This window comes from Hemiscyllium ocellatum, chromosome 8 (genome assembly GCF_020745735.1).
Source record: "Hemiscyllium ocellatum isolate sHemOce1 chromosome 8, sHemOce1.pat.X.cur, whole genome shotgun sequence".
Lineage (NCBI taxonomy): Eukaryota > Metazoa > Chordata > Chondrichthyes > Orectolobiformes > Hemiscylliidae > Hemiscyllium > Hemiscyllium ocellatum.
In genome coordinates, this window is record NC_083408.1 from 55451905 (window position 1) to 55470733 (window position 18829).

General features: G+C 40.0%; 1 protein-coding gene across 1 annotated transcript in view; it reads left to right on the forward strand.

Annotated features, from left to right (window-relative positions):
• Positions 1–18829, forward strand: part of LOC132818253 (neuronal PAS domain-containing protein 3) — a 1297641-nt gene that overhangs the window by 852664 nt on the left and 426148 nt on the right. Inside the window, exon 5 of the mRNA XM_060829049.1 lies at positions 12097–12186. Within this exon, the coding sequence (XP_060685032.1) occupies positions 12097–12186 (90 nt within the window). The remainder of the gene's footprint in view (positions 1–12096; positions 12187–18829) is intronic.

An 18829-nucleotide genomic window follows, 5' to 3' on the forward strand; every position in this document is an offset into this window, starting at 1 on the left:
CTTTCCAAGATCCTGTGTGAATGTCTCTGACCTCGAACTGGAATTAAGAGCAGGAGTAAGCCATTCAGGCTGTACTCATTAATATTATTACAAGTTATTCCATTATTACTTATTCCACAGTACTTCTGTGGAAATGTAAGACAGAAGAACCTTAGTTTGACTAGGAATCCTAGTTCTATCATTAATGGACTGAAGTGAGCATATGTGTTGCAGAGATATTTGTATTTCTGTTACTAGCTATGTGGGATCTCCTTGTTTCTCCATAGAGTCATAGAGATGAACAGCACGGAAACAGACCCTTCGGTCCAACCTCTGAAAGATATGGCAATAGATGCAGAACCTATCTCCATAGTGTCCTCCTCTCAATGGAGAGTAGGACCATTACTGTTGTTTTTTTCTCCTTTCCCCTTTGCATTCTCTTTTATAAAAGATGAAGAAAAGAAACCTGTGAGTGAAGATTAGACTTTCACTTGATCATACAATGCATTTCAGTGCATTTGTGAGCTGTCTGTGAAAAACATGCAACATATGGAAAGGGTTAGGATCAGTAAATAAAATAGCAAGTGAAGGCTGTGTGCTGTTGAATGTCAAGTTAATATGAGGAATGATGTGATCAAGGACAGTAAGTCAGAGAGTTGAGGGGGATGCTGTTGGTTGTGAAAGAGCAGGATGCAGTTGACGTAAGGCACATACTTTCTGGATCTAGTTCGGCCATTAAATCACTTTCTACTTGTATCTAAGATTTGAGTGCGATACTCCTACTGTTCATCTCATCATTTATTTCCAGTTACACCTTTTTGAGAGCTAATGGATTCTTCCTTCTGTTGTTCAAGGATGTCCCTGCTCTTCCTGACTGCAGTCAACACTGACTCCAGTTGTCCATTATTCAATCTGGGGTCCTGCTTTGCTTTCCCATCTATCTTGGTCATTTCCAATTTCCATATGTTCCTTTCAATACTGTTGAGAGTTCATTCTGCACATTTCACCTGCTGTGCAGGTAGGAGTTGCAAAATTAGGGATTCAAAACTAATTAGTACTTTTTGAACTGAGATTAAAGATTCTAACCCACCGATTTGATCATGGGTTTCCAGTCACAACATCTTCACCCAAAGTCAGTTGGCAATCCCATTGATATAAATAAAACCTAAAATTATTCTCCTGCTTAGTTTATTCCATGAATTAATTAACTTGGTGACATGGGTGTCAAAGTCACAGGTGACAATAAAGTTCTGTGCAATGGACGATCCACGCTTTCAAAAGGTCCTATTTATGCAACATATGGTTTGAGGATTTGTTTAAATAGAAGTTATTTATATTGTATTTAGTTTAATTAGCATTCTGACAAGCACAGAAGGTACTTTATTTTCATATTGTCACGTGAGCTGCTTGTCATTTTTTTCATGAGGTGACCCTTTATGTAAAAATCTCCAACAGTGTTGGTGCTAATTCTCCAATCTGTTTTGTTCCAAAAGCTGTTTACATTTCCAGCAAATCCCTAATTTGCTGTTAAGTAACAAAAGCACAAGCATACTTACAAATCAATAAGTAACTATTGTACAAAGCAAGCTCCCCTAAGGACAGAAATATAACTTTTCCACATGTATTTTGTGAAGTGAAATTCATGGCACCTGGTCCCTCATGGTTAGATCATTTTTTCTTGTGCAAATGTCTACTGTTCAGCTCATTCATAATGCAACTGTCCCCTTAAGTGCTCTTCTCATGTAATTGTGCTGAAGGGAAGGCAGAGGGGCTCACCATTGCAACATCTTTTGAGTTTATACCATATATTTCAAGCATGGCTGTGCACCACTTCAGAGTTCATGCTCTGAGGAGATAAGCCACTATCACTGAGGACATGGCTCATTCAGAAATAAAAACTTGTTCCCTTCTTGATGACTACAAGGATTGGTGGATGGGGAAGTGGAGAGGACGGCAATCCTTTTTTCTTGCTGACATTTGCAGGAAGCCACATCACCAAACACAGCAAGCCTGGACCCAATTATAACCTGATTCAGTTCTGTGTCTGAGTGAAGTGGGATCTCCAGCACTGAGGAAATAATGTTACCTCTGCGCTCTGCAAAGTTGAGTTGCACCGTCTTCTCTTTGCTAACCCAGACTTCCAGGGCTACTCTCACTCAAACCCTGCCACAGTCCAAGTTTCTCAGCAAGGCTTATGGACTGTAACTCTCACTATTACATGCATCATATTGTTATGACCAGTTCCTGAGCAAAGCTTATCAATCTGTTCAAGACAGGAGTCCTCCGATTGTTAAGCTTATGGATGAGATGAACTAATTCCTTTTCTTTAATCATTTGCTCCTTCATTTGGTTGCAACAAGATTGATTTAAAGAGGATCCCTACTGTTATGGATACCCCTCTCTAAGACTAAATGAATTAATGTTCTAAAAAGAGCCATTTTAACCATGTTTTTGGAGAGTAATTTAAAAGATTTGAAGTTATTTAAAGAGAAAATTTATTAGTTACTTGACATGAGAATAAATAATAACACAATGCAGACATACAGATTAGAAAGAACAGATGAGTCCAAAGATAAAAATTAAAAAATAAATTCAGACTAGTCTCCAAGTTCTATGAGTTAGACATTTATTACACTTATTATGTTGCATTTTTATTATTACATTTGGTGATACTGGTGTCATCGACGTTGATAGTTGAGCAGTTGATTTTGAAATTCTTGACTTTGCAGGTTAGCTTATGCTCCAAAGTCTTGTTTCCTTTCAATGTTGATTGGCTCACAGCATTCAAAGTGAGAGTGTGTATTTCTTTGTACTGGCCGTGTTTTAATGACTTCCCTCAAACTATCTCCTCACAGTTCATTGGTCCACAAAGTAGCACAAAGGTCACTAACACACAATGACCAGAATTCAAGTGACATTTAACCTCTGTTCTTGTGTGTTCTTGAAAGGGGAAAACGCAAACAAACATGTATTTCACCCAATTTTTTCTTTTCTACCATCATGTTCATTGTCTAAGATAATTCACAAGGGTTTACAATTCAATTTACAGTGCATGTATTTCTTTTCAAGTCCTGCTATTTGAAGCTTCCTTGAGATTCATCAGGTGTTAGATTCAAGAGTCTTCCACTAGGCTAAATATAAGCCAGCTGAAAATGTGTTGCTGGTTAAAGCACAGCAGGTTAGGCAGCATCCAAGGAATAGGGATGCTGCCTAACCTGCTGTGCTTTAACCAGCAACACATTTTCAGCTGTGATCTCCAGCATCTGCAGACCTCATTTTTTACCTAAATATAAGCCATACAGGCCTTCTAGACAGACTGAATTCTGTCATTTTTGTCTATATGCCCTCTTTTTAAAAAAAAAACACACATTGTAATTAAAGGTTTAGTATATCCATTAGTGATCCTGCACTGTGATTTGTTGTCATTTCAGTTGCCCCCAATGAAGAATGAAATCAAATAATTCTCTGTTCATACAAAAATTAAAAAAGAATTAACTATCTATACCAAAAAACACACTCGTGCACCAACGTACATTCTCCTGGTAGTTAGTATTATCAATTCAGTTCTCAGCAAATATATTCTGGACAGGGATCTGTATTTATGTTTTATTTCCAGGTAGTGAGTATAATTTTTCGATGATACGTTTGAGGAAACAAACTCCAATAGAATAATCTGGCATTCTGAGTTTAAGCTTCTTCACAAAAGTTAATGGGTTTTGGTCGTGTACACTGTTGTCTCTCTACATAATTTGAACATAAATCTCAAAGTGTTTGAGAGCTAGTAATAAACTGAGGGTATCTTTCTCTACCAAGAACTACTGTCAGGTATGAGATTCCATGTTCTGCCTCAAACTGAGGATAATCTATCCAGGTCTTCCAGACAGACTGAGTTACAATGCACATAATTTATATTCTCAGCCCCAGGTATTTGGCTGTATGTTCTTTTTTCATGAAACACATTGCAGTTAAAAGTGTAACATATGTGTGGATACCTGAGGTTGTGATCTGCCATTATCATAATGGACATGCAAGGACTTGGCATTGCATCATTCAAAACTTCAGACTCTTTCTGCCCTTTGCAATTCCTACTCACTTACTAGGGACACCTCAGCACCTTACTCTCATGCTCCTGCATTATTACAAACTAATCTCTATGCTCTTCCATGATGCACAGCCCTTCCATTTGTCTCATTGTAGGATAAATTGGCCTTTCCCTCCTATACAGATGTCTCCCAAACACTCCTCTAACCTCCTTTTAGTATTGTAACTGTAAGGACATGGATTACTGGACTCTCATAGTCTAACATCTGACTGACCATGGCCAAGCACCTGGAGTGGAATCGGATGAGCCCTTGGCCTGATTGACAGCATCTACTTACGACTGCAGTCCACCTTCATCCTACTGAAGACTGATCTCCTTTTACTACATACATGGCTGTTTGCTTCAAGGACGTGCACTGTTTGTTACATAAGCTGCTGGCAGATGCAGCAATTGTGATGTGGATATTGCATCAACCTGTCCATTTCCTTGATTGTTCAGTGCTATCCGTCATGACAAGCTCCCTGTATCTCTCTCATACTCTGATTCTATCTTCAAAAAAGAGTGCTCAAATAACATCCCAGAAATGTTGGGAGACCAAGCATCTTGTGAGAAGGAAGAATTGAAGGAAATTCATACTGGTAAAAAAAAAGTGCAAGGAAAATTAATGCAGTTAAAGGCTGGCAAATCACCAGAGCCTGATATTCTATGTCCCAGATTCTGAAAAGAAGTAGCCCCACAAATAGATTAGATTACATACAGTGTGGAAACAGGCCCTTCGGCCCAACACCAACCCTCTGAAGAGCAACACACCCAGACCCATTCCCCGACATTTACCCCTTCACTTAACACTATGGGCAATTTAACATGGCCAGTTCATCTAACCTGCACATTTTTGGACTCTGGGAGGAAACCGGAGCACCTGGAGGAAACCCACACAGACACAGGGAGAATGTGCAAACTCCACGCAGACAGTTGCCTGAGGTAGGAATTGAACCCGGGTCTCTGGCACTGTGAGGCAGCAGTGCTAACCACTGTGCCACCATGTCGCCCAGGCAAAGATGTATTGATGGTCATTGACTGCAGACTCCATGACATCTAATGGGCAAGGAAACCTCCTGCTGATTACCACGTACCATCCTCCCTTGGCTAATGAATAGGTACTCTTACATTTTGACCAATGAGGAAGCACAGGAGGCACAAAATGTACTCTGGGTGAGGGAATCCCAATGTCTTTCAATACTTGGCAACAACGCTACTGATTGAGCTGATCAGATCCTAAAGGACAAAGCTGCTAGATTGAGTCTGCAGCAAATGGTGAGTGAAACAATAAGAACAAAAAACATACTTGACGTCATCCTTACCAATCTGCCAACTGCAGATCCATCCATAATAGTATCAGTAAGAGTGACCACCACACAATTTTTGCAGAGACTAAGTCCCGCATTTACGTTGAGAATAGCCTCCACTAGTATTGTGTGGCACTATCACTGTACTAACTAAGATAGACCGAAACGATTGAACAACTCCAGATTGGACATTCACGAGGGTACTGTGGGCCATCAATAGCAGCAGAACACTACTTCACAATCAGCAATCTCATGGCATGGCAAATCCTCCACTCAACCATTACCGTCCATCCAGGGATCAACCCTGGTTCAATTGAAAAGTGCAGGAGGGCATGCCAGGAGCAATATAGAGCATACCTAAAAATGAGGCATCAAGCTGATGAAGCAACCAAACAGGACTATTTGTATGCCAAGCAGCAAGTGAATAGAGCTAAGCGAACCCACAACCAACAGATTAGATCGAAACTTTGCAGTCCTGTCACAGCCATCATGAATGATGGTGGACAATTAAACAACTCATTGGAGGGGGAGGCTGCACAAATATTCCCCACCCTCAAAGATTGAAGAGATCAGCAAGACTAAAACATTCACAACAATCTTCAGCCAGAAGTGCCAGTGGATGACTCGATGATTTATCTCAGCCTCCTCCCGTAGTCCCCAGCATTACCAGCCTTCAGCCAATTCAATTCACTGCATATGATGTCAATAAACAGTTGCAGACACTGGATACTGTAAAAGCTTTGGGCGTGACAACATTCCAGCAGTTGTGCTGAAGACTCGTACTCCAGAACTTGCCACATCCCTAGCCAAGATCTTACTATACAGTCACAACAGACAATGTGGTAAATTTGCCCTGAATGTCCTGTACATCCTATCCAGTCTGCTCTGGGTCATCAGTAAAGTGATGGCAAGTGACATCAACAGTGCTATCCGGCAGCACCTGCTCAGCAATAATCTGCTCAGCAATAACCTAAATAATGCCTAGTTTGGGTTTTGTCAAGGCCACTAAGTTCCTGACCTCATTACAGCCTCGTTTCAAACAGGGGCAAAAAGAGCTGAACTGCAGAGATGAGGTGAGAGTGACAGCCTTTGATGTCAAGGCTGATTTTGACTGAGTGTGAGATCAAGGAGTTCTAACAAAACTGGAATAAATGGGTATCGGGGCAAATTCTCTGCAACGGTGGAGTGGTTCAAGAAGGCAGCTCACCACCACCTTGTCAAGGGCAGGGAGGGATGGGCAATAAATGCTGGGTAGCCAGTGTCACCTATGTCCCACAAATAAATAAATAAAAAGGGGTTTTGCGTGGCCTTGGTAAGACCACACGTGGTGTACTGCAATCGGTTTTGGTCTCCCCATCTAAAGAAAAACATAATTGCAGAGGTTCTGGGGATGGGGGAACGGTCACATGAGAGATTGATTTGACTGGGCTGAATTTACAAGAATTTAAAAGGATGAGAGGGGCCTGATTGAAATGTATTAAATTCTAATGGGACTGGATTAGATGGAAGGGATGTTTTCCCTTGTTGGGAAATTTAGAACAGCGCTCACTGTCTCAGGATATGAGGTTGGCTGCTTAGAACTGAGATGAATCAACATTTTTTTCACTGAAAGGATAATGAACCTATGGAATTCTCTAATACAAAGGGCTGTAGAGACCAACTCACTGGCTATATCCAAGAAGGAGAAAGTCACATTTTTGGATTTTAAATACAGCAAGAGGTATACAGAGAAAGCAGGAATATGATATTGAGATAGAAGATCAACCACGATCATATTGGATGTGCAGCAGGCTCGAATGGCCAAATGGCCGCCTCCTATTCCCAGTTCCTATGTTTCCATACTAAAAAGCAATACAAAACAGCCAGGAACTGAATTCTGAAAGACTCTGTGTGCTAGAAACCAAGCATTAAATGCAGATAGCAAGCTAAAAGCCATTTCATGTATCCTGTGCGCAAAGCAAACTGGCAGAAGCATGCATGTCCCAGATGTCCTTGAGCTCCAAAGTGAAGTGCAAAAGAGTTGGTGTATGCATTGGTTCATGAGTAGTCATGATGGTACGTTGAGGCCATGGTTTGCTGCTGCCAATTAGCATATACAAAAGGTTGAAGAGGATGGCAACATGAAGTTTAGAAGGACATAGTGCTGTAGACACAGTCAGAAGATGTCCAGGACAAATATTCAGTAAGCTGCTGCCACAAGATATCCACAATGATTTTCATGATAAATTTTTACACCACCTAGTTTTTCGGAGGAGGACTGGGAAATTGAAAGTGACATATAAATAAGGCAATTTGAGCTACTAATGAAATGTAAATACATAGAAATAGGTAGTCATCACTCTGCAGTGAGATTCTGAAATCTCCATTTAACATTTAAGGGGAAAATTGTGCTAAAAACTCATTCTTGCATTTTGTACCACCTTTCTTGCCATTGCCCATGGCACGGCAGAGAGGGGAAAATTCCACCCAACATGTCTGGTTCATGTTCCACCAATTAAAATGCTAATTCATTACCCTATGTGCATTGCATAAAGATTGCTCTCATTACTTCAATGCACATTCAATCAGACAAGAGCATTGGTAAATAATGTTCTGATTCTCTGCTGTAATAAATCCAACTCACCTCAGTCTAAAATCTCCTGTCTGAAGATATTCAGAAAATCTGTGAGAAACAGAAACTGCATGGGATTTCGGTGACAGGGAAAGTCTTTGTGTGGCTTTTTATCGTAATGTCAGTGAAATTCAGAAAAATGAATTAAAATGTGGTGACAGATTAGAATGTGATGATGGCCCTGCTGAAACTGTAGTAAGAAATTGAGAAAGTGAGATGATTGGAGGGATTAACCTCTCAATTCATCGTTCAAGTTCATCAACCTGTCCTGTATTCTCAGTAATCTAAATTAAAGTGGTATCAGAATAATTTCCACACCAGGCTCTTTGAAGTAAACACCAAAATTCCTAGTACTTCCCACGTTGAGTGTAAGAATATTTAACAGAATCATTCAGAAATAAAACACTTGCACAACATGCCTAGTACAGTCTCATAAATATGAATGAATCTGATATTTCATTTTAATGCAACATTGTGAACTTCTAGTTATTTGGTTGCATAATATTTAATTTAAATTTATGTAAACAAGTTACACATTGTGTTGAATTTGTACCGATGTTGGTAATGTTATAATTACATGTATCCACAACAAAGTACTGTGAAAGTTAGAAATATGAAATAGAAACAGAAAATATAGGTATATAAATGTCCACCATTACTGAAATGTTTTTGTAAAATAGCTTCCCAAATACTCTGATATCTTTTCAACAGTGCATTTGATCTAACAACCTTTTAAAAAAACTGCATTGATCAAAATATCATTGATAATGACCATTCACAATTATTTTTATATAACTACAAAATTATGAGTAGTGAAATTGGTTATTGTAGGATTTTACGTGTACTAAGAAATTAACAAGATTTCAGAGACAGTATATTCCAGTTAGGGTGAAAGGAAAGGCTGGTAGGTATAGGGAATGCTGGATGACTAGAGAAATTGAGGGTTTGGTTAAGAAAAAGAAGGAAGCATATGTCAGGTATAGACAGTATAAATGGACTGAATCCTTAGAAGAGTATAAAGGCAGTAGGAGTACACTTAAGAAGGAAATCAGGAGGGCAAAAAGTGACATGAGATAACTTTGGCAAATAGGGTTAAGGACAATTCAAAGAGTTTTTACAAATACATTAAGGACAAAAGGATAACTAGGGAGAGAATAGGGCCGCTCAGAGATCAGCAAGACGGCTGTTGTGTGGGGCCGCAGGAGATTGGGGAGATACTAAATGAGTATTTTACATCAGTGTTCACTGTGGAGAAAGACATGGAAGATATAGAATGTGGGAACATAGTTGGTGACATCTTGAAAAATGTCCATATTTCAGAGGGCGAAGTGCTGGATGTCTTGAAACGTATAAATCCCCAGGACCTGATCAGGTGTACCCTAGAACTCCATGGGAAGCTAGGGAAGTGGTTGCTGGGCCCCTTGCTGAGATATTTGTATCATCGATAGTCACAGATGAGGTGCCAAGGACTGGAGGTTGGCTAACGTGGTACCACTATTTAAGAATATTGGCAAGGACAAGCCAGGGAACCATAGACTGGTGAGTTTGATGTCAGTGGTGGGCAACTTGTTGGAGGGAATCCTGAGTGACAAGATTTACATGTATTTAGGAAGGCAATGCCTGATTAGGGATAGTCAACATGCCTTTGCGCATGGGAAATCATGTCTCACGAGCTTAGAGTCATAAAGATGTACAGCATGGAAACAGACCCTTCAGTCCAACCCGTCCATGCTGACCAGATATCCCAACCCAATCTAGTCCCACCTGCCAGCACCAGGCCCATATCCCTCCAAACCTTTCCTATTCATATACCCATCCAAATGTCTCTTAAATGTTGCAATTGTACCAGCCTCCACCACATCCTCTGGCAGCTCATTCCATACACGTACCACCCTTTGCGTGAAACAGTTGCCCCTTAGGTCTCTTTTATATCTTTCCCCTCTCACCCTAAACCTATGCCCTCTAGTTCTGGACTCCCGACCCCAGAGAAAAGACTTTGCCTATTTACCCTATCCATGCCCCTCATAATTTTATAAACCTCTATAAGGTCACCCCTCAGCCTTCGACGCTCCAGGGAAAATAGCCTCAGCCTGTTCAGCCTCTCCCTATTGCTCAAATACTCCAAACCTGGCAACATCCTTGTAAATCTTTTCTGAACTCTTCCAAGTTTCACAACATCCTTCCGATAGGAAGAAGACCAGAATTGCATGCAATATTCCAACAGTGGTCTAACCAGTGTCTTGTACATCTGCAACATGACCTCCCAACTCCTGTACTCAATACTCTGACCAATAAAGGATTCAGAAAAGATTTATAAGCATGTTGCCCGGTTGGAGGATATGAGCTATAGTGAGATGTTAAGTAGGCTGGGGCTGTTTTCCCTGGAGTGTTGGAGGCTGAGGGGTGACCTTATGGAGGTTTGTAAAATTATGAAGGGCATGGATAGGATAAATAGACAAAGTCTTTTCGCTGGGGTGTGGGAGTCCAGAACTAGAGGGCATAGGTTTAGGGTGAGAGGGGAAAGTTATAAAAGAGACCTAAGGGGCAACATTTTCACGCAGAGAGTGGTGCATGTGTGGAATGAGCTGCCAGAGGAAGTGGAGGAGGCTGGGAGAATTACAACATTTAAAAGGCATTTGGATGGGTATATGAATAGGAAGGGTTAGGAGGAATATGGCCGGTTGCTGGCATAGATTAGGTTGGGATATCTGGTTGGCATGGACGAGTTAGACTGAAGAGTCTGTTTCTGTGCTGTGTATCTCTATGACTCCGTGATTCTAAATGCTAAAGCTACTCAGTATTTAAATAGAGTCATAGAGTCATCGAGATGTACAGCATAGAAACAGACCCTTGGGTCCAACCCGTCCATGCCGACCAGATATCCCAACCCAATCTAGTCCCACCTACCAGCACCCAGCCCATATCCCTCTAAACCCTTCCTATTCATATACCCACCCAAATGCCTCTTAAATGTTGCAATTGTACCAGCCTCCACCACTTCAGCTTATTCCATACACGTACCATCCTCTGTGTGAAAAAGTTGTTCCTTAGGTCTCTTTTATATCTTTCCCCTCTCCCCTAAACCTAGACTAAGAGAGGAAATGGGGGCACCCAGAGGAAACCCACACAGAGACAGGGAGAAATGCAAACTCCACAGACAGTCCCCCAAGGATGGAATCAAACCCGGGTCCCTGATATTTTGAGACAGCAGTGATAACCACTCAGCCTGACATAGTTAATAGGAGATATAAAGAATTGCTGTATTGAAGCGGACTCTCAAAGGCTACAAATTCTATACTGTAAAAACAAAGTAAAGGAGTTTCACCATCTCTCAGAATCTATTCTGCTCTGCTCAGTTTACTTGTAGAAGAAACCTCCAACTACTTGACTGAAATGCCAACACAAAATTATTTGCATAAGCAATTGTTGCAATGATGTTTGATCTATTTTGATTGATCTATTGTACGGTTATTATATGGTTTGTAAGAGATTATATAATTACTTTAAAAATATTGTTTATTTATTCTGGTCATTATCCAGATCATTTCCATTGTCCTATGACTGAAATACCAGATTTTGGGATTTCTTTCAGAGATAGTTACAAAGACCTATGAACAGTAATATCTTTTGCTTCTCTCTTAGAGATTCAGTTCCTAGTAGAACATGATGTTAATTCTATGTCACTCAAGGAGATGAAATATTTGTGGAACGTAGGAATATAATCTTGCCCTTGCTACTAAAGTATTATGCTTAATAAACATTATTCAGTTGGTAAAAAAAATGCTCTGTATGTTTAAATGAATAAGTACTAATATTTTTGTAGTACTTAAAATAATTTTGTTCATGTCGATCTGAAAATAAAACCTGCATTGCTTGTATAGTAACTAAAGAAGTTGGAAGAAAGGTTTTTTTTAGTTTAATGATATCTCTGCTCTTTTCCTTCAACAGGAAAGAAACATATTTTAATATACTTTAATGTACTAATAAATGCTAATCCTGTGTTGTAATGTTACCCTGTACAACCTTATACAGTTAATTTGAAATACAGTTCTTTCTACAAAAGGAGCCACTAGCAGAATGACAAACTATTGTTCCATGTTTTGTTTGTTTCTTCACAGTCTCTGGATGGATTTGTATTTGCATTAAATCAAGAAGGAAAATTTTTATACATCTCTGAAACTGTCTCCATATATTTGGGTCTGTCACAGGTAAGTAATTCAATTTTCCAGTTGTAACATTTCTGCCATGAACTGTACACAAAATCAATGCAGAATATTCAATAATGCAAACCGATTGTGAATATAACAAAGTAATAAAAAATGGAGATTAAATATATCAAATTAAAATATTGGTATTTGTTTTATGCTGCAGTTCTTCTGAGGAAGGGTCACTAGACCCGAAACATTAACTCTGATTTCTCTTCACAGATGCTGCCAGACTTGCTGCACGTTTCCAGAAATTCCTGTCTTTGTTTGTGATTTACAGCATCTGCAGTTCTTTTGGTTTTTACTAAAAGTCAGTTGAGTACGTGAAATTTGAATTGAAAATCCTACTCAAAATTAGTTCTTCATTTTGAAACTTACATTATAAGATTCAAAATGAAACAGAATTATCTTTAAATGTAGTAACCTTTTCAAAGAAAAAGTCAGTGTAGTGTACAATTAAGAAGAGGGACCATAAAATGTAATTACAATGCAAACAGAACTTCAAGAGCAAGGCAGATATTCTGTAATATGACTACATCCCAGATTAAGTAGGTTGCAGTCAGAGATGGTGTTTAACTCCAGCGTGGTTAGATAGAAAACTGTATAGTAGGCCATACTGGGTGTGCGGGTGAAGCCCTAATCAATTTTTACAACTGGTCCTCCCTTAGGTCAGCAAACTGCCACCCCAAAGTGTGTGTGTGTGTGTGTGTGTGTGTGTATGGTCTGGGTGGTGTTGGTGTTTCAGGGAGAGAATTCAGAAGGATGATAATGCCCTGGACAGTAATGGCCAAAAATACTTTTTTTGAGTCTAAATGTACACTCTGATTGTTTTTGCTCTTACTGAGCTTGAAAGTCTTCTCCTTTTCATCTGCTTGTTTGACTGAAGGTGTCAATTATGCGGATGTTCTATGCAACTGGTTGTAAAAGCCTCCACATTGTTGGCAACCAGGTGTAGAACAGAAAATGCACTTCAGGACTCTGGATTTTCTTATGTTTGGAGCGATGTGGGAATCAATCAGGAAGTTTAAACTACTGGTGGGCAAAAACCCTGCTTCACAGTATACATTGAGATTGTCTCTGCTTCTGTCTCTTTCTGTATCTACTCACCCTACAATATTGAAGCAAAATAAAGCCATTCAGCCAATCGAGTCTGCTCCGCCATTTGATCATGGCTGATCCATTTCACAGCCCCATTCATCTACCTTCTTCCTGTAACCAATTATACACTTACTCATCAAGAATCTATCAATCACTGTCCAAATGCACTCAATGACTTGACCTCCACAGCGCTCTGCAGCAATGACTTCCATAGATTAACCACCCTCTGGCTGAAGAAATTCCTCCTCATCACAGTTCTAAAAGGTCATCCCTTCATTCTGGGACTTTGCTCTTGGGTCCTCGTCTCCCCTACTAGTGGAAACATCTTCTCTGTGTCCACTATATTCAGACCTGTCAATGTTCTCTAAGTTTGAATGAGATCCTCATCCTTCAGAAATTCTTGAGTACAGACCCAGAGTTCACAATCACTCCTCATATGACAAGCCTTTCATACCCGGGAAGATTCTTGCAAACTTTCTCTGGACCCCTCCAAGGCCAACACATCCTTCTGTTGATACATGGCCCAAACCTGTTGTCAATATTCCAAATGTAGTCTGAGCACAGTCTTGTACAGTGGTAGCAATACATCCCTGCTCTTGTATCCCAGCCCTCAAACTGAATACATTTGCCTTTCTAACTGTCGGCTGAACTTGCATGTTAATCTTTGTGAGAATCTTGAACTAACAATCCTACATTCCTTTGTGCTTTAGATCTCTCGAGCATTTCCCCAATTAGGAAATAGTCAATGTCTCTATTCTTCCCATCAAAGTGCATAAACTCACACTTTCCAACTTTGTATTCCATATGTCACTTCTTTGCTCAGTTTCCTAGTCTGTCCACCCTCCTTCCTCAAAACAGCCTGTGCCATTTGCAAACTTAACAATGTCCTCAGTTCCTTCAGATCGTTGTTAGTTCCAATACTGATCCCTACGGAATTCCACGAGTCACCGGCTGCTATCCTGAAAAAGATCACTTTATCCCCACTCTCTGCCTTTTCCCAGCTAACTAATTCTCTATCCATGCCAGTATCTTGCCTCTGACACCATCAGGTCTTATCTTGTTTAGCAGCCTCCTATGCAGCACCTTGTCAAAGGCCTTCTGGAAAACAAAATAGATCATGTTCACTGGCTCTCCTTTGTCTAACTTTGCTTATTACCTCCTCAAAGAATTCCAGATTTATTGGGCATAGCCTTCTCTTGATTAAGTCATGCTGACTCAGCCCTATTTTACTAAACACTTCCAAGTACTCAGCAATCTCATCCTTCATAATGGATTCTCAAATCTTACCAATGACAGAGATCAGCCTAACCAGCCTATAGCTTCTTGTCTTCTGCCTCCATCCCTTCTTAAACAGGGTTATCACATTAGCCATTTTCCAGGCCTCTGGAATCCTCCTTGGACTCCAGTGATTCCTGAAAGATCACTACCAATGTCTTCACAATCTTCTTACCCATTTCCGTCAGAACACTGGGGTGTGGTCCTTTCAGCTTCATTAGCACCTTCTCCTTAGTGATGGCCACTACATGCACCTCTCCTCCCTGACTCTTGAAGTTCTGATATGGGACTGGTGTCCTTCACTATGGAGACTAATGTAAATCATAGAATCTCTATAGTGTGGAAGCAGGCCATTTGGCCCATCGAGTCTACACCGACTCTGAGAAGGCCTTTACAAAGGCTTCATCCCCCTACCCCATCCCTGAAACACTGCATTTCCAATGGCTAATCTACCTATCCTGCACATCTCTGGACATTGTGGGAAACTTAACATGGCCAATCCACCTAATATATTTGGACTGTGGAAGGAAACCAGAGCACCCGGAGGAAACACATGCAGATGCTGGGAGAAGATGAAAAATCCACACAGCGAGTCACCGAAGGATGGAATCAAACTCAGTCCCTGGTGCTGTAAGGGCAGCAGTGCTAATCTCTGAGCCAACGTGCCTTCACACTGTGTACCTATTCAGTTCTTCCACCATTTTTTTTGTTCCCCATTACTAATTCCAATGATCCAATATCAACTCATGCCTCTCTCTCTTACTTTTCCTATGTCTAAAATGCTTTTGCAATCTTTTTTATATAAGTAATAGTTTACCATCATGTTTCATCATCTCGTCCTTATTGCTTTTTAAAATTTCCTCTGCCTAAAGATCTTCACCATATTGTATGTTTTTTCCCTTTTGATTTTATTCTGTGCCTGACGTCCCTTATCAGCCATAGTTGACATATCATCCCTTAGTATGTTTCCTCTTCTCTAGGAAGCAGAGCAGAAAATCATCCCAATTATGCCCAGAAATCCCTGCCATTGCTGCTGCACTCTCTTTCTGCTCGGCTTCCCTTCTATTCTGGCCATCACCTCTATCAGGTTTTTGTAGTTACATTTCCTCAATCATAATGCCATTACATCTAAGTCCACTTTCTCCCTTTCAAACTGCAGGGTGAATTCTACCATATTTTGGTCACCACCTCTCAGTGTTCCTTCATCTTCACCTCCCTAATCAGGTCTACCTTTCTTATGTGCCTTTTCTATCTCCTCCTTTATTTTCTGCCCCATATCCTGACTACAGTTAGGAGCCTGTACATAACACCTATCATGATCTTTATTCATTTATAGTTCCTCAACTCTCCTAAACAGATTCCATGTCTTCTGACCCTACATCGTTTCTTTAATTTCATTGCTTACTAACAAGGCAGCCTCACCATCTCTGCCCATCTGTCTCTGTTTGTGATAGGACTTGGATGTTTAGTTTGCAGCACTGATCCCCTAGCAGCCATGTCTCTGGGATACCTACAACATTGCACCCACCAATTCCAATCTGCGCAGCAAGCTCAGTTACCTTCTTTTGTATATTGTGCTGATTTAAGTACAATACCTTCAGTCCTCTATTAACTGCCCACATTCACATAAATATTCATTTTCTGCTGTGCCTGAAGCTACATTCCTAATTTTCTTATCTCTTTACTAATTTGCATGTGGCTCAGTTAAAAATCCAGAGATTATAACCCTTGAGGTCCTGTTCTTTAATTTTGTTCCTAATTCTTGATATTCCCCAAACAGGACCTCTTGTCGGCCCCAACATGGACCACAACAATTGGATCTCCACCCTCCCACTCCAATATTCTTTCAAGCCACCCAACTATTCCCTATTCCAAACTGTCACTTTGACCTTCTAATTATCCCTAATCAAATACAACTACCCCTCGCAACTACACAACTACTACCCCGATCCCTCAAACACCCACTGACCACCTGACTACTCCCAACATGACTAGCTCCTAGTTCAATCCATCTAACTTGCTGATATATGACATTTTAATGTTTTCCACTTCCTTGGTCAGAGTTGTCAGTTATGATTAAGCTAGTGCAAAAGTCTCTCCAACAAGGATTGAATTCCAGTCAAAATTTAGTTAGTATCACAGATTCTCTTTCCTTTAAATGATAAAATAAGGTGGTGAACATTTATTTATTTAATTGAATTAAATGATCTACTACTTTCCAATTCTTGCTCTTTTTCCTTACTTTTCAATATCCATCTTTTTCAACAGTTTTTTTTTCATGGAATGCTCCTAGTTTTGCAAAAGGATAATTTGTTTCCAATCCCTAACTACCACGAGAAAGTGCTGCTGAGCTGCTGTCATCAGCCACTGCAGTTTGATGTAGGTGCACCCACAGTGCTCTCAGAGATGGAATGAGTTCCAGAAATTTAGTTCTGTGACAGTGAAAGAAAAGTGATGTTCTTATTTTTGTTGAAGATGGAGCTAGACTAATCCAAACAAGTGGAGAGTATTAAAAACCGAAAGAACTGCAGATGCCGTAAATCAGAAACAAAAACTGATATTGCTACAAAAGCTTAGCAGGTCTGACAGCATTCCGGGCAAAGAAATCAGAGTTAACATTTTTGGTCCTGTGACCCTTCCTCAGAAGATTGTTTACCCTTAAATGTGTACCATGTAGATTGTGGATAGGCTTTGAAGAGTCAGAAAGTGAATTTCTGGTCTACTGGTGAACTGTAACTCCCAGCATATTGATGGTGGGAGATGAACTGCTGAGGGTAGGTGATTTGATTCGGTCCTTTTGGAATTGGTTATTGCCTAATGTTTGTCTGACATAAATGTTACTCATCATTTATCAGCCAATATTGTCCAAAAAGTTAAAGCAAATGCTGTAAATTAGAAACAAAGTTTAAAATTTCTGGTAAAGTTCAGCTGGTCTGGCAGCATCTGTGGAGAGAAATCAGGGTTAATGTTTCTGATCAAGTGAGTCTTCCTCGGAACTGAATATTGTCTAGGTCTTGCATGTAAACATTGTGCTTCAAGGAATAGCTGCTGAGTTCCATATTGAATAACTATTTTCATGAAATGTTTTCATTGAAGTTCTCTCTCCTTTACACTTCTGTCTTTAATCCTAAAATTATGCACTATTGTTTTAGATTCATCAGCCAGTGAAAATATTCTTTGCTATTTATTTATCAGTAGGGGTGTGGAACCCAGCAGTTAATATGGCAGCCGAATACCAAGCTGCACAGAGAATTGGGAAAGACAGATACCACTGGAATAGGAAATAGTTATGTTTCAGTTGGATGGGTATCGTACACCTGACCCAAAGAAGGGCAACATTTGGTACTAAATATTGCAGTATAGCCATTTAGGAAAGACAAGGAAAGAAAGAAAGGAGGAAGGAGTGACAGTTTTGATTAAGGAGAATGTTTCAGTGCTGGGGAGAGAGGACTCCCAGAGGGGTCAAGGACAAAATCTCTTTGGTTTGAGCTAAGGAACAAATGATATAAAATATAGGTCACATTTAAAAGAATTGCAAGGAAATTTTGCAGAAGTGTAAGAATTAAGGAGCAGTAACAATAGAAGACTTTAAGTATCTGAATATGTATTGAAATAATAGTCATGCGAAGGGCAGGGAAGGGTAGGAATTCTGACTGTGTGTTCGAGTGAATTTTCTACATCACAATGCTTCCAGCCCAAAGAGAACAGGCGCATTGCTGGTTTTGATTCTTAGAAATGAGTTTGAGCAAGTAGATCAAATGACAGAAAAATATTCAGGGGCCACTGATTTATTGTTTCAAAAAGTTTAATTTGTCCGTGAGAAGGATGAGGAACAATCCACAGCAAGAATAATTAATTGGAGGAGTGCCAACTTCAGTGACATGGTAATGGATCTTCCCAGATAAATTGGAAGGAAAGTTAGGTGGTAAAAGCAAGAGTGGGACCAAAAAGATGAATTAAGTGTGGAAGCACTGAGCATGTCTGAGATATTAGGTTAGTACTGTTGATACCTGTTTGAGTCCGGCAACTACCATCTGCTGTCTGAGTCCATCAGGTGCTGGCTGCGGCTTCTGGTGTGTGCAGAGAGGAGAGTCAATTCTTATAACTTTACAAGTTACTTTATTAATATATTAAACCATACACTTATCTCATATGTGTTCTTTTACAAACTAGAGCTTATATATTTTCCCACGAACTGATTTAAAAACCTATTTATACACCAACTCGCTGATACTCCCTGAACAGTCACAGAACACTAAATAATACCCAATCT